The sequence below is a fragment of the Mus caroli genome, chromosome 7 (genome assembly GCF_900094665.2).
Source record: "Mus caroli chromosome 7, CAROLI_EIJ_v1.1, whole genome shotgun sequence".
Lineage (NCBI taxonomy): Eukaryota > Metazoa > Chordata > Mammalia > Rodentia > Muridae > Mus > Mus caroli.
Window position 1 is genome coordinate 91319800 of NC_034576.1, and position 25630 is coordinate 91345429.

The 25630-nt window shown below is 35.7% G+C and overlaps 1 protein-coding gene across 8 annotated transcripts in view; it reads left to right on the forward strand.

The window, feature by feature from the left end:
* Positions 1-25630, forward strand: part of Grm5 (glutamate metabotropic receptor 5) — a 910014-nt gene that overhangs the window by 877064 nt on the left and 7320 nt on the right. For 7 of the 8 annotated variants that reach the window (XM_021167178.2, XM_029479680.1, XM_029479682.1 and 4 more), the window contains one exon: positions 14090-14185. The exons of the other annotated variant lie outside the window; for it this stretch is intronic. In XM_021167178.2, coding sequence (XP_021022837.1) covers positions 14090-14185 — 96 coding nt within the window. The remainder of the gene's footprint in view (positions 1-14089; positions 14186-25630) is intronic. 8 annotated transcript variants of the gene reach the window in all.

The window sequence follows — 25630 nt, forward strand, 5'->3', positions numbered from 1 at the left end:
TCTTTCTTTCTTTCTTTCTTTCTTTCTTTCTTTCTTTCTTTCTTTCTTCCTTCCTTCCTTCCTTCCTTCCTTCCTTCCTTCCTTCCTTTCTGTAATTCCAGTAATTTCTGTAATTCCAGTAACACAGAGGCAGACCAGCACTGGCCTTCACTATTTGGGAAGTCTATTCAATTGGTGAGCTCCATGTTTGAAGAGAGACCCTGTCACAAAAAAAGGGGTGGGGCACATTGGAAATGTTTGAGGAAGACACTGAATATCCACCTGTGACCTTCGCATGTAATGTATGCCCCCTGAAACACACACCCAAGTACAAATTCTCAGCAAGCTCCATCAAACTAAAATGATCTATAATCCCATAACCATAATTTACACCAGAAGTCTGCATTCTAGTACTGTATCCCTTATGACAATCGACTCAGTTTAAATTCACAGCTGTCTCTCATGTTCTTTGATATATGTTCCACCTTTCTCTTCATCCCTTAACTAAACCATGCTCCAGATGGTTTGAGAAAAGGGACCTGGTATAAATTTTAATCATCAATTATCTATGGAAGAAATGTACACTGCTGGTAGCATGAAGAAAAAGGATATTAAATATTTGGTTTCCTTTGGTAGTTCAACAATAAGTAACAGCAAAACAGAAGCATAGTTTGGAACCTCAGCTGCTTTCTCTCTCCTAAGTGTTCTGAAAAGTCAGCTGTGCTCCGTGGTTTCTTCCTACTAAGCCGGCTTCTTTGAAGAATGCAACTCTCATTAAATTCTCAGTTGTCAAGTGTCTTCTTTCCTAGAACTCTTTCAGTTAGTCTATAAATGAAATCATGCCAACTTCTGTATAATTAAAATTCATTCTCTTCATTTCATCAGATAAACACTTCTATAATATTGTTTTTCTTTCTATGTTTCTGACTGATGTAATGAATTCTTCTACTTTTGATTCTTAAAAAGTCACTGTGCTTATTTTTTATTAAGCAAACTGTACTTAATTTTATTTATCTTCAACTTAACCAATATTTAACCAGATAATGGAGATTACAGTGCTGTTTTTAACTATATTTACCCTTCTTCCTTTTTTGCTTCTTCCTTTTTTTTTTTTCTTTCTTGTTGTGTGTGGTCTGTTATCTTAGTTACTTTTCTGTTACTGTAAAATAAACACCATGAGGAAGGCAGCTAATAAAAGAAGCAATTTGTTCCGGGGCTTGCTTAAAATTCAGAGATTGAGTCCCTGAACATCATGGCGGGGTGCATCACAGCAGGCATGTAGGCATGGTGCTGGAGTAATAGTTGAGACCTTGTATGCTGACACAAGAATCATGAGTCAGAGAGACAGAGGAACACACACTCAGAGAGAGTTGGAGAGGGAGAGGAAGGGGAGGAAAGGGAGAGAGGGAGAGGAAGGGGAGGAAAGGGAGAGAGGGAGAGGGGGAGTGGGAGGGAGAGAGGTAATAACATGGACTTTGTATACCTCAAAATCCAGCCTCAATAATTATCCTCCAATTTCAATAGTCACCCTTCCTAAGTCTTTGCAAGTAGTTTCACCAACTGGAGAACAAGCATTCCAATATATAAACTCCATCAAAAATATAGGAGGTGGCGCATGCCTTTAATCCCTTCAATCCCTGCACTCAGGAGGCAAGAGTTCGAGGCTAGCCTGGTCTACAAAGTGAGTTCCAAGACAACCAGAGCTATACAGAGAAAGCCTGTCTCGGAAAAAAAAAATATATATGATAGCCATTCTTATTCAAACCACACAGGTATGTGTGTACATGTGTACATTGAAACCTTGGAGCAGCAGTGATTTGAGTGTGAATAGGAATGAAGTAATAAATTTAACATGAAGAGTTCTAAGACACAAAGAATAAATGTTCTGAGAACAAGAATGAACAACTTGAAATGATCTTAAAGTAGGAAAAAGATTGAAATTTTGAGCCATGAGCAAACTGTCCATTGTAATTGAAGAAAGACAGGAAAAGGAAATGATGATAAGAAAGTCTGGCATCTAGATGGCTGACTGAACAAGGTACAATTATATATATATATTACTGTTTGTAACAGGAAGCTTCAGAGTTTCACATGTTACATAAAAGGATAAATATGTTAGAGAGTAGCCTGCTGTTTGTACATAGAACAAAGTAGAAAGAAGTGGTGGATGTTTGGTGTACATTATAATAGTGGGTAAAATATTATGAGGCATTCTACTAGCTAGTGCAGTTACAGAGCTTAATGGTTGACTGGATGTGGTATACAAAGGAGAAAATGAAGAGAAGAGTTGAGGTTTTCCCAGTAAAAGGGAACTAAAGGAATATAACATAGCTTTGTGGGAGGAAAGATATGATAAGTAAAGTCATGAGTTGAGTTTGGATGTATTAATAATATGTTCTCTGAATTCAAAGTGGAAGTGAAGGATGAGAACTGCAACAAGAGAATCAGGATGGCCATGTGATTTTAGCAATGATTGGATTCAACGAAGAAAGATAGTATGTGGGGATAAATGTAAACAATTAAATTCACTTTGAAAAAGATGGAATTGATTGGGAAGTTTCAAAAGTTATATTAAGTGATATCAAATTAGACCACCCTAAATTTTTTTCTGAAAAAAAAAAAGAGATGTAAAGGCCAGAGAATTTGGGTTTGAAATGTAGTTTGGTAGAAAAAGAACAGGGACTATGGATATTGAAATAATGTGGAGGTGTTATCCGATCCCCTAGAAACTTGAATGATGCTATATCATAAAACAGAAAGGGGAATTCAAATATGAAATAGTTGTCAGCAGCTCAAGTCACACAGAAATCAAGATAAATAGCAACAAGCTTCATTCACTATGAAACCACATATGTAAAGAAAAGAAGGTAGCACAATGTTTCAGCAAATGATTTTAAGTAAGATCTCCCAATCTCCCAAGACCTAGACAGAAGCTGAAATGGCATTCATTCACCAGTCTTTCATATTCAGGTCTTGAATTCAATAACATAAACTTTAATAGAATCTTCAAATCACTTTTATGCTGATGAGATTCTCATAACCAAAGACTACGCTGGCATCAACTACACTGTGAACATGAGTCTGGGTTTTATAAACATACTCACTTGCTTGTTTATGCAGGTCTCATGTTCCTACACACATTTCATTACACAGCCATTGCAGATTTCTAAACTGGTGAGTATAGAAATAGGCAAAAGATCTTAGAGCTTGGCAGCCTTCTTATGGACATGACACACCTACACCAAGAGACACCACCAACTGTGCATAGACTATTGCTGACAGGTATGTGATGAACAGGCCCCCTAGAGGGCAGCAGAGCCGCATGGAATTAGAGATGTGCAAAGTAGGTGGAAGAGGGTTTATGGGGCTTTGGAGACATGTGAGAGCAATACACACATTTATGGGGAAGAAACCAAGGAAAGCCCAATGAATTTTAAAAGTTCATTAATCTAAGGGAGAAGAAATTTTAAGTTAGTGAAAAGACATCAAAAATAACTAGGCTTGCAGAGGAAATGACTAGATGCTTGTCAGAGCAATGCAAGGTCTTTTCTTTGGCGAATCCTACTACTCAGGCCATAATAAGTAAATAACATTTGCTGGAAAATGTTATTCACCATATTGTCTGTTAAACTTAGATGATATATTTTTTAAACTATAGCTCTAGGAATGTAGCTGAGTGTTAGAAGATACCTTTATAATGAACAAAGACCTGGATTCTATTAAAGTCCATAAAGAAAAATGAATAAAATACTGTCCTTCACCCAGTTAATGCCTTTCCTTACAGTAGACCCAGAGACGGAGGCAGCGGCAGTAAAGTCTTATGGTAGCTATAAGCATTTGTGGGAGTCACAGAAAGTGTACCAAAAGTAAAAAGAAAAGAATCATATCAGAAGGGAAAGAACATTAACAATGAATACTAAGCAGATGTGTCGATCCTAGTTGTGTTATTTGTTTTGTTGTTGTTGTTGTTGTTGTTGGTCAACCCCCTTTAGTTGCTGCTAGCCTTTTTCTGAAATTATCCACCATTATTTCATGTCTCATTCACTTAGTCTTTTACCCAGAGGGAAAATAATGGGAACCCCAACAGAATGTGATTGTTGTAGACCCTGAGATAGAATGATGTGTCTGATTTGTTGGAATTTATAAAACTGTATTTTATTCATGGATAATTATGTGCAAGTCAATGATAAGCCTGCCCAGGCATTTGCTACCATCTCTGGTTTGTAGTTCTCCTTAGAGAGGAGAAAGACAACTATGCCTCATCCCCATGACGAAGAATGCATCAGGAAAAATGAATTTAGGTTTTCATGCCACTTACACACTTAACATACTTATTAAAGGCAATTACAGACAGTATGCCTCTCAGGCCAGAGTGAGGTCTGCCTTTATTGTAGCTTTTTCCATTTTAATTCTAGGTGTCTCATCTTTCTAACACCAAGTAAGTGGTTGTTGCTTCCTTCACAAACTCAGTGTTGTCTAATTGTTCATCTCTGTTGGGCATCTTTGCCATCTCAATTTTACTCTAGCTTCTTTGAGTACAGAGCCGATGAAGTATATTTTCTTAACTCAACTAAAAATCTGGCATCTATTATAGAAGATGTACAATATGCATCTGGTTTGTTATATGGTCAGCAGGACATAGGATGAATACTAACACCAACACTTACTAGCCCCGTGAGCTGTAGTTCTCGTGTGAATAGCACAAGGAGCTGTGAAGCTCAAAGAGTACTACCTCACCTCATTTTCTTCCTCCTTCGCTTTTGAGTCATTGGTTTCCCCTGTTGAATTTTTGATAATTTTTCTCTTTTGTTCTCTTTTTAGTTATCTCTTTAGTAATTAGAGTTCCTTTCTTTAATCTGATGTTCTAGAACACAATCCTGATAGTTCATCAGCCCAAATGTGGGTCTGACTTTGTCTTCTCTACTCACCCAACATTAAGCAAGTTATTACACCACTTTTTGTTGTATTTATAGGATCACACATCATATAGAACTCAACCCACAGGGTGTTTGCAAGATTAAATGCTCAAATATCTGCAAAATGCTAATCTTGTGAGAGAAGTAAGCTCCCATTCTTCAAAGAAGAAATGAAATTTCATATGCTGCCAAAAATCATACAAATAAGTGGCTATTCTAATTTTCTTTCTATTGCTATGATAAACATGTCAACCAAAAGCAATCTGTGAAATGAAGGATTATTTCATTTTGCAGATTACAGTGTATCATTGATGGAATGCAAGGCAAGAACTCTGGCAGAGCAGAAACTTCAGCAGAGCAGGAGCTTAAAACCATGGAGGAATATGTCTCATTAGTTTGCTTGCAGGCTTATGTTCAACTGCCTTTCTTATAGGAATCACTTCCATATGCCTAGGAAGAACACTGCTTATAGCAGGCAGAACACTCCCAAATTAACTAGCAATTTTTAAAAAGTGCCCAACAGCCTCCATAACCCAATTTGAAGGAGACATGTATATAGGTTTTGGTTGTTTGGTTGATTGGTTTGGGGAATTTTTAAATTTATTTTGCTTTTATGAATACCACATTATTCATAGGATATGTGAGTATCTGCGGATTATATTACTTAAAAAAGATTGGGAAAGAAATCTCCTGTAGGTACCAAAGAATATGTACATATTTCTATATGTTAGTCACATTCATCCATGATACACTATTTTAAAATAGTATTTTAAAATAACCACACAATTATTCCTAGTTCAGAACCAGACCCATGACTGTAAAGAATCAAGAATCATTAGTGAATGCTTCCTTGAGTGTCTCCCATCATAAAAGTAAAACTGCCTCCTTTTCACCTAATAAATGTTTCATTTATAGTGACAGGTTTTTACTTAAAGAGCAAACTGAAAAAACACATTTGTTACAAGTGGCAGACATCACCATAAACCACAGCATACCATCCTAAAGCCAGGAAAATCTGATTAATATTATTCCCTTAATTAAAATGACTTTCCTTTAATTAATGTATTTATTCACTTAAAATTCCAACATCAGTCCTGATAATGTGAAAAAGAATAGAAGTATAGTATGGATGCCTAGTCCCAGACTTATGTCTTTAGCCCTCTTTTCTTGGTACCACTCACTGAGTTTTATGGGTACATTCTTTCTCTCCCTAACCCCCTTTCCAGGTTTCAGCAACTACAGTAACAGTAAGCCTTGCTCTCCTTCCAGTGCTCCTCATGACACACACACATATACTGACCTAAAATACTCCAATCTCCTTTTCCTACCCCTACCTCACCTTATTTTGGTTGAAATAAAATGCCTTGTAAAATCTGAGAGAGAAAAGAAAATTGAGGATAGAGTTGAGGCACAAGCATGAACCAAGACAGTCTAAAAGAAATCATGACAAGATTTTGAAAATTTAATATAGTTGCCTGTGTCCCATGAGCTACTTAAAGACAAAACTGTGGTACTGGTAATATTTGTAGTTAGCATTTGAGTTGGATGAAATATATATTATTAGTACTAGCTGGTGACCTTGAACAAATTACTCAGTTTCCCAATGTCCTAGGACTTTCTTATTGATAAAATAGAAACAAGAATAGTAACTAGTCAACACTATAATGATTAAATCAGAATATGTGGGTATGTCTTTAGAATAGAGTGTGTTGTGCAGTAGATGCAAAATAAATAATAACCCATCTTCTCATTATAACTCGAGATTCTGCTTACTCCCAGGTCAGTCTGTTTCATTACATACAAAATGTAAGGATAAAATCCCATTGGGAAGAAACTCAACTCTATTAGCATAAAATTTCCTGAAAACCCCTCAGACCTGGGATAAATCTAAAAATGCAAATAACATTTAATTACTACTTTTTCAGAAATGATCTTTGAGGTTGGCCCTATACTTGTGGAGCTTGACCCTCTGCTTACCTATAGACTGAAATGGCTTCCTACGTGAATATAATGTATACTTGGAAAGCATCTTAAGACTAACTTATAAATCCATGTCTTCAAGACTTCTCTTGGTGGTGAGACAAATAGCAGTATTGAAGGAAAGTCTAACATGAAAAGCCAAGGACTCAAGATTCTTCTCTGAAAACTGTGCTCTGTAAGTGGGGTTAAACAATGTCCTTAGGAAATTCTGTGGAAGCTAAATGGAAGGCTTAACTTGTTATAAAATTTAACATATTTTCATAATACTTTTGTGCTGTAATTTATTAAATTGTTCTCTAGTGTTTTGTTTTCTTTTTATTTAGGTTTTCTTGTGGGAAAGGGGAATTTTTTAAAACACTGAAAGACAAATGTTTGTGAAGTGAGATTATACACATCTATTGAATTATTTTCTATTAATGAATTCCACTGACTAGAGTTATTGAGTCAATAAAACCCATTCTTTACATTTGATTGCTTAGTTGCATTATTCAACACCTGACAACTTCTTCCTGAAAAAAAAAAGTATTCCTACAAAGAATAATGTATTTCTTGACAGCTTCTTGAATGTTTTCAAAGTTTATGTTCACTTCTGATATCCTTTTATGAGACTATTCATCATGGTCTGTCTTTGTTCTTAAACTGAATTTTTGAATGAATTAAGTCAGCATTTCACATCTAAGCAAAAAGCGTTTTTGTTTACTTTGTTTTGTCTTATTTTCTATATGTCTGAGTTTATTTATACTTTTTGTTTTATTTTTCAATTTGTTTATTCTAGAAATTGTAATACATTATACAATGAAGTCTGATCATATCCTCCCCTCCTTTCCTCTTCCAACTTTCTCCACATTCCCCTTTCCATGACTGAGTATGGAATCTACAGTTTTTGGAATATTTGATAAGCCTTCTAATGGATATATTTACAAGATTAAAGGCCAGAAAGTTACTCTGCAACAACATACTTGTGACAGCTTTTTAAATTTGGTCTCACTCATTCTAAACTGAAGATTATTAATACTTTTTTGCCTGTCTTTATCTGGGATTTTTTTTCTCATCAATTTTCCTTGGAAGTTGGTCTTGGACTGTCTTTGTGCACTCCTGGAAATAATTTGGAGCATTTGGAGTCATGCACACCTCCTCCTTGTGTGTCTTATGATGCAGTGCTGTGTTACACACTTGCTTATCATCAGTTCTTTCTTACCAATGCATATTTTGAAGCCTGTGTAGATTTCTGTGCTTTTTTCTGCCTAGGGAAACTCCAGGGGATGAAATGGCATTTCATTTGTGTGTTGAAGAAGCTTGAAGAGTGCCTTTTTTCTTTACTTGGCCATTATGTAGCCAAATTTGACCTTTGAAAAAATAAGTTTATGTTGTCCTCAAAGACTAAATCTATTAAGCCCACACTGTAGCCTTCATGGAAGACCTTTCCAGTGTTTCAAATGCATTACTAGACTATTTAGTTCAGTTTTTCTCAGCATAGAATGAGGGAAGAGTAAAGACCATGTGATTTGGGTGTAAAACACTGTGTCTAGCCCACTTCTAAGACTCACCACTTGTGAGCCCTGGATACAGAGATGAAATAGAGGTTTTTTTTTTGTTGTTGTTGTTGTTGTTGTTTTTTTTTGCCATAAGCTCTTGTTTTAAAAGATGGGAAAAGATTTTAGGAGAAATCATATGCTGCAGGAAACCTTTTGTACAAGGCTGTAATTGTTAATCAAATATACAAGTTGTCACAGTTTATCTCATCTTATGAATGGCTGGATCAAAGTTAAGATGGCTCTAAAGGGAAAAAAACATATTCTATATGCATTTTTGGTTTTGTGGTTTACTATGTGTCCATCCCCTTTTTTCTGTTTCTGTGCATAATCCATTAGCTACCTGCTGGACTTAGTTTGTACAGACTATTATTAACACAACAACTGAGTGGCTTTTGAACAAGATTTGTTTCTCATAGACTGGTAGCTGAAAAGATCATTTACTTCTCACATCTAACGTGGTAGTCAGCCATGTTTCTTTATATATTCTTTGAAAAATATCATACATATATACAACTTATTTTGATCAAATCTATTCCTCACTTTCCCTCTCCAAATCCTGAAAGAACTTCCAAAAATCCATGCCCTCCTTTTAAAAAGAAAAATGTGTTCAAAATAAATGATAAATTTCAGATTATAACATCCAATAAAACAAAAAAGAAAAAGAAGAAAAGTGTTTTTAAATTCCTGGCTTATTATTCTTTGGTGATTCAGAGCTGTAGATATTTGAAAATACTATTAAATCTGTTTTATTATTTGAACAATATTTTAACTATATAAATAATAGAATGTGAGAAATTTTTAATTTTTAGAATTTCTTTTATGTGTGTCCCCACTTGGAGAAAGTAGGATGGGAGCCTTCTGCCATCTCTGCTTTTTGGGCATGAATTCCAGTTTTGAGACATCCAGCACAGCACTGTTATGCTATAGATTAAGATGCCATACACTTTTGAGCAGTTATAAACATTGGACTGTCCAAATTAGTTATTTCATCCTATCACTGACACTATTAAAATCTCACCCATTTTATTCTCATTGATCAATATTCTTACTTCATTGACCTAACCTGAATGTTATAAGCTTCCTTTTCCTTTTTAGACATAAATATATATCCATAATTTAGTTACGCTGTTATTTATGCATTTATCCAGGCCATCAATTGACAAATATTATCACCTATAAATGATGAGTTTAGGTCTGCAACCCTATAGGTGGAACAACAATATGAACTATCCAGTACCCCCCGGAACTCATGTCTCTAGCTGCATATGTAGCAGAAGATGGCCTAGTCGGCCATCACTGGAAAGAGAGGCCCCTTGGTCTTGCAAACTTTATATGCCTCAGTACAGGGGAACGCCAGGGCCAAGAAGTAGCAATGGGTGGGTAAGGGAGTGGGGTGGGTATGGGGGACTTTTGGGATAACATTGGAAATGTAAATAAAGAAAATACCTAATTTTTTTTTAAAAAAAAGCTTAAAAAAATAAAATAATCAAAATGCATGCATTCAAGGAGTTTACGTTTTGTTACAGATATTACTGAGAAAAGTATACAGTAGAATAAAGAACAAAGTAGAATAGTATTTGTATTGTGTAACTACTCCTGGGAAAAGCAGAAAGTAGTAACCGAAACTTAAGAAGTGAGGCTTGTTCTTTGCAATAAAGTGGATGTAGCGAGTGTACTGACCTTTGAGCAAAGATTTGAAAAGAGTAAGGTAATGGTCAAGTAGGAAAACATTCTCTACCTTCTTTTTCCCCCTACAATTATTTTATTTAAAAACTCTACATGATTAATTCCTTTCCTTAAACATCTTCACATTTTCCTCATCCTTTAGCTCTTGACACAATTCTGTAAAGTTATCTCAGTGAGCTGGGATAAGGGTCAGTAGTAGGGCACTGTTCTAGCGTGGGTAGGTCTCTAGCACCAAGGTACAGCACTATGAAACAAAACAAAGAAAGCAAATAATAACAACAAAGTCCTGTTAAAGAGTTGATATATCCTAAAGAAAACTTTCCATTTCCTTTTTATTTATTCAGAGAATGTTTCTTTAGTAGCTATGTGTTACAAATAGTTTACTGTTGCTTTATATATACTCTGATAAATTCTCTGGGTTCCTGGGTTTATTCCTAAGTAATCTTAAAACCCTCTTTTACTTACAGATATAAAAATCCTTTGTGGGATTGTGTGTGTGTGTGTGTGTGTGTGTGTGTGTGTGTGTGTGTGTGTGTGTGTGTAAGCTAAAAGTCAAACTGGACTTGTTCAAAGTCCTATGTCTTACATGTTAGGTTATTAGGTTAGTCTGGATAACCAATGAGTCAAAGGCATCTTTCTCTATACTCCACCTCTCCAGCACTAAGACATTAAGACTACACTCATAAGCTATACATATGCCTTTTACATGGATGTTAGAGATCTAACCAATGCCTTCTTTGCATTGGAATCATCTTAACAACTGACTAACTCCACATACTTTATAAATTTTTGTGACTTTGAGTGACTTCTCCTATAAGTACATCAAATATTCCTCACTTAGTAACTATTTTTATATTTTGTTAACCAAGAAAAGACTCTTTTCTTCAATATTATCTTCCCCAGTTGAGGCATACTTATCTTCTAGAAAACAAAAGGAAGCAGAAGAAATCATAAATTGCTTTAGAAATGGGATAGATTTATAATGATAAATGATGTTTTCTGAAAGATCATATTCCTATTTATTTCTTCTTTAAACTTATTCTCCCTCTCTATTAGTGCCCTATCCATAGTAAATCTTTAAAATGTTTTACACAAAATCGTTTCAATATGAGTATGGATGTATCTCAATAACAGAGCAAGTATTAGGATGTATAAGGTCTTAGGTTCAAACCAAAAATGCATGTACAACCCATACACACACACACACACACACTCACACGGTTTTTTAAAGAATGCCAAGAGTAGAATACATATCTTCATTGTTTTCACAGATTTTGTAAGAGATCATGTGGGTACAGCATATATATGGAGTTAGAGGACAACGGTGGGAATTGGTTCTCTCAATCCAGTATGAGGTCTAGTATGAGGGCCCCAAGGAGCAAATTTAGGCCATCAGGTTTAAAAACTATAATTTTACAAAGTTTATGCTACATTTAACACCTTTATACTTTTTGAATAGACTTAAGTAGAAATAATTATATATCTTCAATGAAGAGTATTAAAAAGTTGTTATTTTGAGTAAATGTTAAGGTAGTATTTGGTAACTCAAAAAAGTTGTAATTATATATAGGCAAGAAAGTCATCTACAAGGGAAGAGGGGGCAGCCTGAACCATATTAATTTCAACTTATGTTAGATACAAAGTAACCCAAAAGTTCTAAAACTGCAGTATTTTTTTCATTACCAAAATATATTTTTTGTTGTTTTTTAGTGTGATTTCTTGTACTTTATTTTTTTTAATGTATCTCATTTTTTGTTGGGGAGTTGCTAATTGTTTGTTGGTTGGATGGATGACTGGGTGGGCAGATGGTTGTTTGATTGCTTGGTTGCTTACTTAGTTTGTTGTCTAATTGGTTGGTTGGTTGGTTGATTTACTGGTTGGCTGGCTAGCTCACTTTATAGATAGATTCATAGATAGATGGATGGATGGATGGATAGATAGATAGATAGATAGATAGATAGATAGATAGATAGATAGATAGATAGATAGATGATTGGTTAGTCTGTAAAAGTTATTATCAGAAAAGTTTAGGCTTTGATAGAATATGCTGTTTAAAGTAATTTAAGATTTTATAAATGAACACTACCAAGCCATGTATGATGACATGAGGGAAAATGAACATGGAAACAAGTGCCAAAGTCCAAGAACTAATATGAGAGAGAGAGAGAGAGAGAGAGAGAGAGAGAGAGAGAAAGAGAGAGAGAGCAAGAAGAAGATAATGGAGTATGAAAGGATAACAGACAGACAGACAAGGGATGAGGATGGAATTAGAAATGTAAAGCCAAAGACATAGTGAGAGAGAGGCAGAGGCAGAAGACAGAAGAATAAATGTGTAGGTATTTTAAAACATTAGTGAAGACTAAGTGATTGTCCAGCTATTAACCTAACTGAAGATTTTCAAAAATATAAGTTCTCCTTGTAAGAATTGAAAGGCCATAACAAATGTAATGCTCCAGAAATTCCATTTTAGTTGGAACTGTATAATATTTTGATTGCACAACCCAATTCACAAATAAATACCAAGTATTTAGTACTGATATATGGAGTATTGTCAAATGACATGTATTTAACCACAGCTTACCTTTAAGATATTTCTTTCATATAACAAAGACTGTTCCACCTGCCTTTGCCCTAGGTTGTCCTTCCCCAAACAAGTCCTTTCTTCTGGATGGCCTTCTTATCCTGTTACTTGTATCTTTCTACTCCTTTTTCTTCTCCCATCATTCTGTGAATCTGCTAAAGCAAGATCTGGAGATAATTTTTCTTTGCATCTATCATATAAGTAAAAAATCTCCTCTTACCCCACATATTTAGAACAATCAGTAAGAAACTATTTCTAGAACAGTACTCCATCTCAAAAAAACCCTCAGAAGGGTTCACCTTGTATACACTGTAGATTCATATTAAAGAGCTGTCATCACTCATTTTAGATGAAACATCTTATAGCTCCCCCACCCCCACCCCCAGAGAGGTGAGCAATTAGTTCTGTGACAAAATGTATTTGAGCCACACTCCAAATTTTGAGCTACCCATCATTGGCCCACAGAAAAAGGAAAAAGACTTATATGCTTTTAAGGAACTTTTTATATTACACACACACACACACACACACACACATACACACAAATAGATAAACAGAGAGACAGACAGACAAAAAGAGGGATCTATGTGTGTGTGTGTGTATATATATATATATATATATATATATATATATATATATATATATATATAGAGAGAGAGAGAGAGAGAGAATGTATATCTATATCAATATATCTGTACACATATTTCTCTCCATATATATACAGATATGTATATATATATGGAGAGAGAAAAACATGCCATTTTTTAATATTGCCAGCATGTACATAAATACTCAGATATGATATATCTCTGTAAGGTAGAAGATGGACAGAATTTAGTTATAAAAGCTTGATGCTGGAAGGCTAAATTTGGGTTCTAAACTTACACTTTGCAATCAAAGTCCAGATGAACCACTTAACGTTTTGTTTTTGTCAATTTACTTAATCTTTGCAATTTTACATTTCTTCTTCAGTAACATGGAAATAACCATAACAGAGCCTCTGTCACAGGACCGCTGACAGGATTAAATTTAGGTAAAGCTTTAGTACAGAGTCTGATGCATGGTAAGCATTAAATAAATCTTTACTGGTTAATTATCATTTCTTTTGGACGGTAGAAATTGAATTTTTCTTATCTACTAACAGATGTGATAAATGTATAGATTAATCTATTATGTAAAGTATACATTTCATGAGAGTTAATTCCAAAGTAACACAATCTTTCCTGAATTTTCCATATACCATTGACATCATCAAGTAAATATCACAGGTCAGCTCGCACTACAGTGAGAAGCAGAAATCCTTGTTCTGGTGTGGGATGACCATGTTTGCAGTCATGGCTCTTCCCCAGCCTGGAGGTTAAGCACACAATCACATCTTTCTGTTTGCTCCTGTCCTTGTTCATGCTTACCAGGTACAAAGACAGGAGACTGGCCCAGCACAAGTCGGAAATAGAGTGTTTCACCCCCAAAGGGAGTATGGGGAATGGTGGGAGAGCAACAATGAGCAGGTAAGAAAACTGTTGAGTGGCCTGAGGTGGCGTGAAATAAATGTATGCAAGCTAGAGGAAGAGGCGGCTCCCGGTCTGGGTCCATGCTCAATTATGCATCCCATCCAGTAAGTCCAATGTGGGACACCATTGGTTTGTTGTTTGTGTTTGATCTGTAAAACCTATACCATCTTCATGTCAACTAATGGGAGCCTCCTGTCCCAGATGCTGCTGTTTCTTAGGGTTGTGTGCTTTGCATGTCTGAAGGCTTAGCTAACAGTCAGTTCTTCATTGGATTTTAATTTATTGGCTAAACAGTTCTGGAGTTTGCAAAGTAGAAGATATTGGAGGAAAATCATATTTTAGGAATATCCAATTGTTCAATGAAATAAATGCAAAAGACTGGATTTGAGGGAAGGGATGCAATCGAGAGAACACTGAGCCAGGAAATTAATGTGAGTTACTTTGAATGCAATGTATCATAGCCAAGAGCAAAGACAAAGCCAACCTAGTGGAGTATAATGAAAGAGACATTTCTTGAACTGAAATCAGGAAAGCTAATCCTCCTCTGGCTACTATAGCTTTGCAGCTCCTTGACTTTGTTGTGTTGGTGGTGAAAACTTCCTATCGCTGTGCTCTGCATGTTTCTTCGTACTAGGGACTTCCAACTGAGTTGTACCCTGTGGAGTGGGGTACTTGGAACTATCAGCAACAACCGAGCTGTGTTGCATGAAATGACCGTGCTTTATTTGCATGCAACTGCGTTTTAAGAAAGGGGCTCTAGAGACATACGCAATCAGGGTTGTATTAAACAGCTCCAAGATGCTGGAAAACTGAACTAAGAAATCACCTCACTGTGAGCTAACTCTCTTATTCTATTTTTTTGGGTCATTTCTCAATTCAACTGTGGTATGGAGCTGTCAGGGGAAAGGATTGCAGACTGCCGTTTATTTGTGAAGTGAGGAAGTTCAGAAAATAGTGCGTCCTTTTGTGTTTGCATGTGCTTAGAGCTTGAGGCCAGCTGTGTAATCAGAAGTAAGACTGTTGACTCCTGTTGAAATTTTACCTCCAAAAAATTCTGTTTGCTTCCTCAGTGGTGGGATCTTTCCCATTTTCAGAATAATGGCTCACATCTATCAAGAACCACCATACTGCACCACTGCTGGAATCTATTCATGGCAGTCTGTGAAAATGGTTTCAGGAATTGTGTGGTTGACATCAGAGAAGCCATAGCTAAGAGATTAACAAATCAGGTTCATGGCTCTCAGTGAGTGTGTACACATATAGGCCCTTGTGTCTATACACAGTTTTCTGCCCAGAGTCTCTTTTACAGCTATCTCTGGGTCTTAACAGATGGTTTTATGGAAGTGATTTAACAAACTACATTTTGGATTCTAATTTTCTTTCCTTTAGATAATATGAAATGGTATAAATTCTGTCCTTGTAAAAATAATTTCTGTGGTAAAGTAGACAAGAGAACACTGCTTACATCTAACAAAAACTGGATAGGTAGGTCCAGAGTGAATTCTGATATGAAGTCTAGAACTGGAATTTCAAATCCATACATGTATCTGCCTATCAAGCACACTGGAGAAAACCATGGGTTTGCAACCCCAGACGTCTTAATCTAACAGTATTTCAATTGAGCCAGATAATAAACTGACATTTTGGAATAAGGTACACATCTGGAAGATTCTGTGGAGCTACTTGAGTTAAATAGACATATATGAGTATAAAGATACTCAGAAGGTTTATTACAGGGATATGTCCTAGAAGAAAAAAGAACTAGTCCAAGCTAGAGTAAAAGCATTTTGCTGGAAGTAATGCCCTAAGCCCCACAGAGAATCAGAGGTAATTAGACACAAATGGTCTCTTCATGATAACTTTTCTTCTCACTCTGTTGGTATCAAATCAAAGAATGAAAGAGAAGAGATGGGAATAGGTGGGTAGGGAAGTGGGGGGGGGGGTAATGGGGGACTTTTGGGATAGCATTGGAAATGTAATTGAGGAAAATACGTAATAAAAAAAATATTTTAAAAAAGTTAAAAAAAAAAGAGAAGAGATGATAAAGAGGCAGATCAAGAAAGGAAACAATGTATTTTGATGTACTAAGAATGCCTCAGGAGAGGAAAAGACCCAAAATTGCACAAAAAATAAGGTCAGCATTCATGAGATGAGTGTATTTTTTCCAAGTTTACACTTGATTTTATAATACGCATATATATCATATTAATAAGCTTTAAGTGAACATTAAAAAATAAATCAAGAGATAAGTAAATTTTATGAATGCAGTTTCTTAGTGAAGACGTAGAATAATTAGTTCCAATTGGCTTACTTGGGAACTAAAGATTTAGCAGGACGTTAATTAGACATATATGAGACACCTCCGATACTGCCCTGGTCAGCTGCCAAGGCTTCCTTTCATTTTCTTTTCTTCCTAAAGTTTCCCCAGAGTTCTTCCTAAAGTTACTCAGAGGAGTGGCATTTATTCACATACTACCTTTCCTCTGTAAAGTGTTGAACCTGTTTTGTGCTGTTTATTAAACACACAGTCCCAATGAAGTACTAAAAGAAACTCAGTTGACCACAAAAACCCAATAGGGAATTATAAATATCATATGCTTGGTTTCTATATTCTCTTTAAATTCACAGTTTGTATGTGAACTTGTGTCTGTATATAGTGGAAATTTTCATCTCTTCAGTGTACAATCTAAATGTGTGTCAGAATTCTTCAGACTGCAGAAGTAATAGAGATGGGTATATTGTGCTATAGACATGGGTATTCTCTCAACCCTGCTGTAGTTGCCATGTGAGTTCATGCAAAATGCTCTCCCACCCCAGGAATGACTAAAGCTCAAAAGTGGATATTATTATCTCCGTGCTCCCTAGGACACAGAGAACACTTGCTGGAGTCTGTGCTCTGATGTGTTCATACTTACCCATGAAAGAGAATCATCACAGCTACTTGTGTCTGAGAAATGGCTTTATTAGTTAAAAGAAGTACTTGGATGTGTAGTCCCTCACCAGTGATAGAAGAAAGGAATGGAGTGTGAGCTTATTTTATGAATTCAAAATGGGGATTTTTATTGTTGGTATCACAACATTGGTTTTATGAAGAGCTAACCCTAATCAGTTGAAAAACTGAATTCATCTAGTATATATAGATTCTTCAGGGCACTTTACCAGTCTTTAGCATTCTTGCCCTTCTTTATAGTCATGTCTGTAGTTAGCGAGGTCCTTTAAAATGGAAGAAAAAAATTAAAATGTTTTATGATGAAAAGAGCCAAGTTAAAAAGGACAATTTCTTTACACTAAGGAAGTTGGAACTTTTATGATGGTAAGTGTATGCAAGATTGTGTAGAGTACTTCCTGCTTTTATTCTCCCTTTATAATATGGATAAAATCTTGCAAAACTGAGACCTCCAAAATTTTAAATTTATCATTTCATCTAATTCCAATTCCTTATCTCATAAATCATTTTGATTCTTCAACATGGTTTTCTTTTACGATGTTGGCTCATCATTTACACACAAAACAAGATGACTTATACATATATTAAATGAGCTTTCCACACCTAACAGGTTTTCACCATTTTACTTCATATTCCTTGTAGATCTGGTACACTGTTCTAACAGCCACTTTGACTTCAGTAATTTAGTTAAGATCCATACACATGAGTTTTCATATTTACTGTAATAAGACCTATGTATGCTGAACACTCAGGACTGTATAATTTGCCTCATTTCACTAATCCTCCCAGCCTGCAATTTGACACCTGGTACCATTCTGAGCACTGGAACTCCTGTACTTGGGATGCAGCTAGACTTAGTATGGGAATTGACTTGCAAATAGTGGGACCATTTAGAAAAGTGCTATGACACAGAGCTTCATGAAGGTCAAACCTGATAACACAAGTAAAACTACCTCATGGGCAGTGACATTCTATTGAAATGGAGCACTACTCTCTCAGGACTCTATTACTATCTCCAATAACATGCTTTATACAAGCTTTATAATCAAGCTGAGTTCCCTACAAAGTCTCTGGCTTCTTGACCAGCCCAAACATACAAACATCTGTATCTTGGGGTTTTTTGTTTGTTTATTTGTTTTGTTGTTGTTTTGTTTTGTTACTAAATTGTAATGTGAGCTTTATAATTATTGCTGAAAAATAATCATTTCCTATTTTGGAAAAACCTCTACAATCTTAAATCCTTTTCGAATCTTATTTGGAACACTTGACACAAAGTTTAGAAGGTATTATGTCATTATGATCTGTACTTTGATTTCTAGATTTCAATGCAAGTAACTGAATCATGGATAGAAAGAAAGCAATTAATTTAAGAAAGAAATCTGTAATGGCTCAGTAAGATGCCGAACTCTAGCACATAGTCAATGGTACATTCTGCGTTGTAAAGCACTCCCTCTTTCTGGGGACATGGGTGCAGCAGTACTGGTAGCATCAGGTATTATCTTAACAACCTTGGTACTGGTAGCAACAGGTATACCAGCAACATTTGAAAAGGCCCCCTGTTGCTGTTATACAACAGAAGGTGAGGCAAAGTGCTTCTTCTAAGAGAACTTTGTTAGAGATTAAAGGCTTGAGAAGAAATAATCTGTGGTGCAGTTATCATAGAAATATGTAGCCATTGGTAGTAAAGAAAGAAGGAAAAAAGACATCACAGGAAACAATAGAAAGGTTGGGAGAATGCATTTCTCTGTCTAGTATGTAATATGAACAATAATGGATTTTTATCTATGCTACTTAAAGTCCTCAGTCTTTAGACTGCATTAAGCTACACTTTACTTGCAAATGTTTCCTTGAAACACTCTTTTCTCAGTAGTAACTTTTTCTGAAGGGTTGTTTGTGTTTGTGTGTTTGTCTGTCTTTTTATGCTAAGAGGAAAACATCAATGAGTAGAAGGAAATGTGTTTTCTTCCCGTAGTTTTCCCACCAAAGCAAAGCACATCACTTTCATCCTGTCACATTCATTTAAACCTTAGCACCACAGCACAGCATTTGTATACTAGCAAAGCTACCTCTTCTTGAATAACCCTATTTTACTTATATCACTTCTCTGTTCTTCAGTCTCTAAGGGACCAATTAATTTAGCAAATATCAGTTATATTTTAACATCTTCCTGTATGGAAGTGGTGCTAAATTTGAAACACTGCCAATAGGTGAAGCAGTGGAGAAAGTTTAAGACAATAAGAGATAATGGTACCTCAAGACAAACAATCCAGGAAAAAAAGATCAAATACATAGCATTAAATAACTGAGACTTTTACAGTAGAAGAATAGAACAGAAATGAATCATGGGTATTTTTCTCCACTCATTTATTAGACTATATTTATACCTGCCAATCAGCCTGAAGTCCTTGGTCTATGTTAGACCGTGTGCCTATTTCTGATAATGAAAAGCCCAAAGCAGTTTACTGGTAAGTTATTCATATGGTAGAAGAAAGGAAGAGGAAGAAAGGAGGAGGAAGTGTAGAGCTTTAAGTTAGGGATGCCCACACAGAATCTTTACAGCAAAGAAAACAGTCCAAATGCTGTCTTTTGAAACTTTGACTGTTACACCTTCCCCATGTAGTTAAACAAGATCATTGCCTATCTCTTCGATACATGCTGTGGGCTTCTGAACTTTAGATTCCACTTCCTTGAGGGAGAACAATGTCTTTCACTCTCAGCATTTCATTATGCTCCATCAATGATTGAAGGAATGCATTTTGTCCATTGTGGGAAGGTGGCTTTCTCTGCCTACAACTTCTGGCAGAGGTTTTCCTTTCCTGTGGAATTTAAAGTACTTTGTTTGCTGTCCCATATCAAAGCCCGGAAAATTCAACTCTTGCCTTCATGCTCCACAATTCCTCACTGTCTTTGCCTTTTGCAGCCTTCCATGTCCTATCTCCTTCTTCCTTTCAAAGTTCTAGGAAAAGGAAAAAAAAACTCATCTATCTCAAAATATTGTGACTAAATAGTGGAAGCCTTCTTTTGTATCTATATTCTTTTTTAGATTCATTTAGGTCACTGTTGAAAAGTGTTTTACCCATTGATAATTCTCATCTACAATACCAAAAACATTGACAAATGAAAGACACTCATACATGCCATCTATCATTTGTTGCCTATTGTCTTAAGGTTTCTCTTACTATTATAGTAAAACACCAGAATTAAAACAACTTAGAAAAGAAGGCACTGAATTTGGGACTCAGTTCCAAAAGTTAAAGTTTATGCCCATCGGCGCTGTGAGCATGGCAACAGGCAAGCAGGTATGGCAATGAAGCAATAGTTGAGAACTTACATGTGATCTACCAGCATGAGGCAGAGAAAGCTAATTAGAAATAGCATGGGTGTTTGAACCTAAACCTATCCTTACCATATACCTTCTCCAGCAATGCCATACCTTCTAATTTTTTCCCTAAATTCCATCAACTGAGGACCAAATATCCAAATATGTGAGCCTTGGGGGAACATTTTTATTTTTAATTTATTTTAATCATTTTATTATGTGATGTTTTTATTGAAAAATTAAGACAAAATATACTGATCATAATTCCCCTTATCTCCTCCCAGATTATCTTCACCCACTCAACTCCATCCACTTTCTTTCTCTTTCTCTCTGAAAAACAAAGATAAATAAACCAAGGGACACATACACACACATCACAAAACCTCAAAATTGAAAACTAAAATACATAAGCAAAAGACCAAATATAATATAATATATATATATATATATATATATATATATATATATATATATTTAAAGTCCAAACAAAGCAGTATGAGACCGAAAGTCTAGAAAAATACCAGTGACTTCACTTCATGTTGGCGATCTACTACTGGACATAAGGCCTGCCCTGAAGTATGGTTCATATACCCAGTAAGACTCCACTGGAGAAATGATTTTTAATTTGCCAGGGGTTATCCATTGCAGATAGCTTCTTGGTTAGAAGTGGGAGTACTTGTCCACTTTCTTCTCTCAGCACTGACTTCATCTAGCCTGAACCCATACATTCCTTGTGGGTGATACAACTGTCTTTTGTGAGTTCATGTATGCATCAAACCTGTTATATCTGGAGGGCTCTGTTTCCATAGAGTCACCCTCTAACTCTTCACAATCTTTCTGCATCTTTTGCATATACCCCCTGAGCCCTGCTTGGAGGCATTTGATAAAGAAGTTTGCTTATAAATGAGTGCTCCAAAATTTCTCATTCCTACATATTGTCCAATTGTGATTCTCTGTGCCAGCTCCCACCTACCACACACACACACACACACACACACACACACACACACACACACACAAAAGGGCTCGTTGGTGATAGCTAAGTAAGGCACTGATCCATGAGTATAACAGTATATCATCGGGAGACAATCTATTGCTTGTTTCTTTAACAGAACTACTTGGTTTCCTGTGGGCCCATTCTGATTCAAACCACTGTGCCTATATTTGTTCAAATACCAGAATTGTTAAGATGGTCTGACTGTCAGCTATTGGATGTATCACAGGGCTCCCAATGGAGAAGCTAGAGAAAGTACCCAAGGAGCTAAAGGGATCTGCAACCCTATTGTTGGAACAAAATGATGTACTAACCAGAACCCCGGAGCTCTTGTCTCTAGCTGCATATGTATNGAAAGATGGNCTAGTCNGCCATCANTGGAAAGAGAGGCCCATTGGACTTGCAAACTTTATATGCCCCAATATAGGGGAATGCCAGGGCCAAAAGAATGGGAATGGGTGGGTAGGGAAGTGGGGGGCGCTATGGGGGACTTTTGGGATAGCATTGGAAATGTAATTGAGGAAAATATGTAATAAAAATATTAAAAATTAAAAAAAAAAACAGAAAAAAAAAAGATGGTCTGACTGTAGATTACTCATAAAATGAGAACATGCGCCATCCACTGAAACTCTAAAACTAAGCTGTAGAGGAATAGAGCTATCTAAAAAAGTAGTTTTGTTGAATCAAAGCATGAAAAGAGACTGAACAACTGTCACATAATATCAACAAATATATATGGGTGCTAGCTTTAAATTCCTTAATGAAGGCCTCTAGTTGTTATATCTGGCAAATATTGCTGCCTAATCATCTGATGCTATTGGAATTAATGACAAACAAGGGGAATGGGAAGCTTTTTTTCTGAGTTTAGTAACTATGTAATTAAGAAGCACTAAGGCATGGGGTAAAACAAAATATATATCTAATGACTTCCTTACCTACTTAAAGCACACATTATTTCCAAGCAGTACCTAACATTTTCTTCCATAAAATAAGAAAAAACATTTGTGTTTCTGTGTGTGTGTGTGTGTGTGTGTGTGTGTGTGTGTTTAGTGTAAGGTCTTGGGCACTGAAATCACAACTATAAGTCATGATGTGGCATATGTCACATGTGGCCATTTATTAAATCAACTGGGTAGTGTAAACCACCTAATTTCATTAAACTTTCATTGTCTCATCTTTTAAAAAGCCAATAACAAAAAAAAAAACAAAAACAAAACAAACAAACAAACAAAAGCCAATAACAGTATTGATCCCAGCACCATGACAATCAAGTCATTCCTAAAATCTCTCTATACAGTACCACACACATAAAAGGCAGTGTCATTTTTAATTTGTATATGTGTTTGGTAATTCAGTCTTCGACTTCATTTCCTTGTAGTTGAGTGTTCTTTCTATGTAAGTCTCTAACACGTATATCACCAGAGCTATTTAAATAGTTTCTATCAACAAAATAGCTTTTTACATACATTTAAGCCATAACTGAAGAAATATATATATATGAAACATATATAGAGAAACATACTATATCATGTTTCTTACTCTAAGTCTTAAAAGTCATTATGTAAACTTTTAAGCAAAGCTCAAAATACCTACTTTTGGAAAGTCTGAATATAAACAAAATGAAATTCCTGTTTTTAATGAAACTTTAATACTTTGTACTTGAAGCAAAATTATAGAAAATATTGGCAAAATTTTTAATAAAGTAATATAACTACTGTTGCATATTTTCTACTTGTAATAGTCTTAATTTCTGAATTTTTCATTAGTATAATATTTTCTAATATAATTCTACATAGGCATCATTATTACTCCAAATTTCTTTTACTGTTTTTATCAACTTTTTGTCTTAGGCAGAACTATATAGCAGTACAATTTTCTTCTGGCTGCCTTCAAAACCAAAATACACAAACAAGAGAGGTTCATTAATAAAAAATATTTTAGGGGATACATTTAATATTTTATGGCCTGAATTCTGTAAGTTAGAAAGGTACTAATAAACCATTCAACAAATAAGAAGTTAGAGTTTGTATTAGTTTTTTAATACAACAAAATGAAATTTTAAATGCTTATATTCTTCCTTCTTTTATCACATCAAAACCATAAATTATCTCAGGGGAGGATAGATCTGCACAGAATGCTCAAGTGAATTTAATACTGCCATGAACATCATATAATCAATAGACCCATGTGATGGTCGGACTCTGATCTGTGCTGCCTAATGGTGGCATGCTGGAGCAGTATGCTTTAATTTCCTCAAATTAGGGCAGATGAATAGAGAAACTGAAGAGGTCCCTGACCTGCCATTCCAAGCCTGTTGAAATAAATAAGTTATTTATCTGTCATACACAGAAGGGATGAAGAACAACTAGTGAGAATAAAGGTGAACGCACCATTTTGGAAGCCTTAGAATGTAAACCAAAGGAACTAACCATCCAAAGAGAACTTTCAAGTAACATTACAATTTTTTTCTGATGATGATAAGGAGAAAATCTCCATAAAGGGAGATGTTAGATTACAGGATATTATACTTTAAAAGGGGTTAATACTCTTTGGAAGAACACAAAGTGGTATTTTTGCCCCCTCCCCAGTTGGAGCGATTGTCTTAGTCTGTTACTTGCTTCTTTACTTCTCAGTTCATGCACTGAGGAAAAGTAAAACGCTATATACAAGTAAACAACAATTCCTTTGCTTTGCTTTTACCTCAGTCACTAAAAAACATATAATCCTGCAGTTGAAGTAATAAATATATTTTTCTTTTGCATGAGAGGACGTTGTAATAATGATGAATAGCCCTCTGCATTTATAAAGATTTTGCAGATTTTGCAAAGATTCTCCTATTCTTTACTAATAATAAAGGAGTACAAAGATCTTAAGCGATTGTTCTGCCAACATCAGTCAGAATCAGATCTCAAAACCACAATTTGAGTTCTCTACTACCCAAGTTGCTTCATAATTTCCATCAGTGAGAAAATTCACCAAAATCAGTGTGTGTGAGTGTGTGTGTGCATTTATGCATAAATTACACAATGAATTGATTTATTGCTTAAAAGTAGTTTAAGCAACTTTCATATTCCATACAATTCACTGTCTCTCTATGCCTTTAAGGCATCACACCCAGTAGATGAGACAGATATAGAGCAAAATGCCTACGAAAATCCAACTGAGTATGGTTTGGGTGGGTAGAACTTTTTTCCAAATGACAATTATGCTAAGACAAAAAAGGAGAGAGAGAGACAGAGACAGAGACAGAGACAGAGACAGACAGAGAGACAGAGAGTCAGAGACAGAGACAGAAGACACAGAGACAAAGAGACAGAGAAACAGAAACAGCCAGAAAGAGACAGAGACACATAGGCAGAGAGATTAAGATAGAAGAGGATAGGGAAGACAAGAGGTGCTTAAGCAAAAGGGGAGGAGCAAAGCAGCAGAAGGAAGGAAAGACAATGAGGACATTCATGAGGAAAATGGACTGCATGTGATCACCCAAGAAAACAGTGTTGGAGAATAAAGTTTAGGGTGGGTTTGGTCACAGGACTATGGAGCTCCAGTTAGACAAAGACAACTGGGAAGACTTTATGGTGTTATGAACTGTTTACTTTCTGTGAAATTCTCTTTTCCTTAAGCCCAAAGAAAATAGCATGAAATACAGAGATTTATTTTTCTGACGCATTGTGCTCATATGGAACAAAAACCACCCACTCCTTACCATACCTTTTCACCTACATTGTCTCATTAAATCCTCAAGACAGCTCTTACCAATTGAACAAACTGCTTCTTGATGAGGCACTGAAAACACCTTTTCTATTCCAACCGTCTTGGATGTCAGATCCAGAATTAAACTACAGGTTTTAAGATCTCTTACCTGACACCAAATATTGAACCTGATAGCTGAAGATTAATATTCAGCCTTAATTGCTTATTTAGATTATCCTTCATAGAACAGAATAGTTAAAGTCATTGTCTTCTTGGAAACTGTATTCCACAAAGAAACAGACCCGTGTGAGTATGATTTTTCTCATCTTTTACTAGAGAACAGTAATTTTTTTCATATTCCAGAGGGAAAAGAAGTGCTCATAATTGGATTCCATTTCTCTGGTGTCATCTATATCTAGTCATAGTGCCTTTCTAATCTCTCCCTCTCTCCCTCTCCCTCTCCCCCCTCTCTCTCCCCCTCCCCCCTCC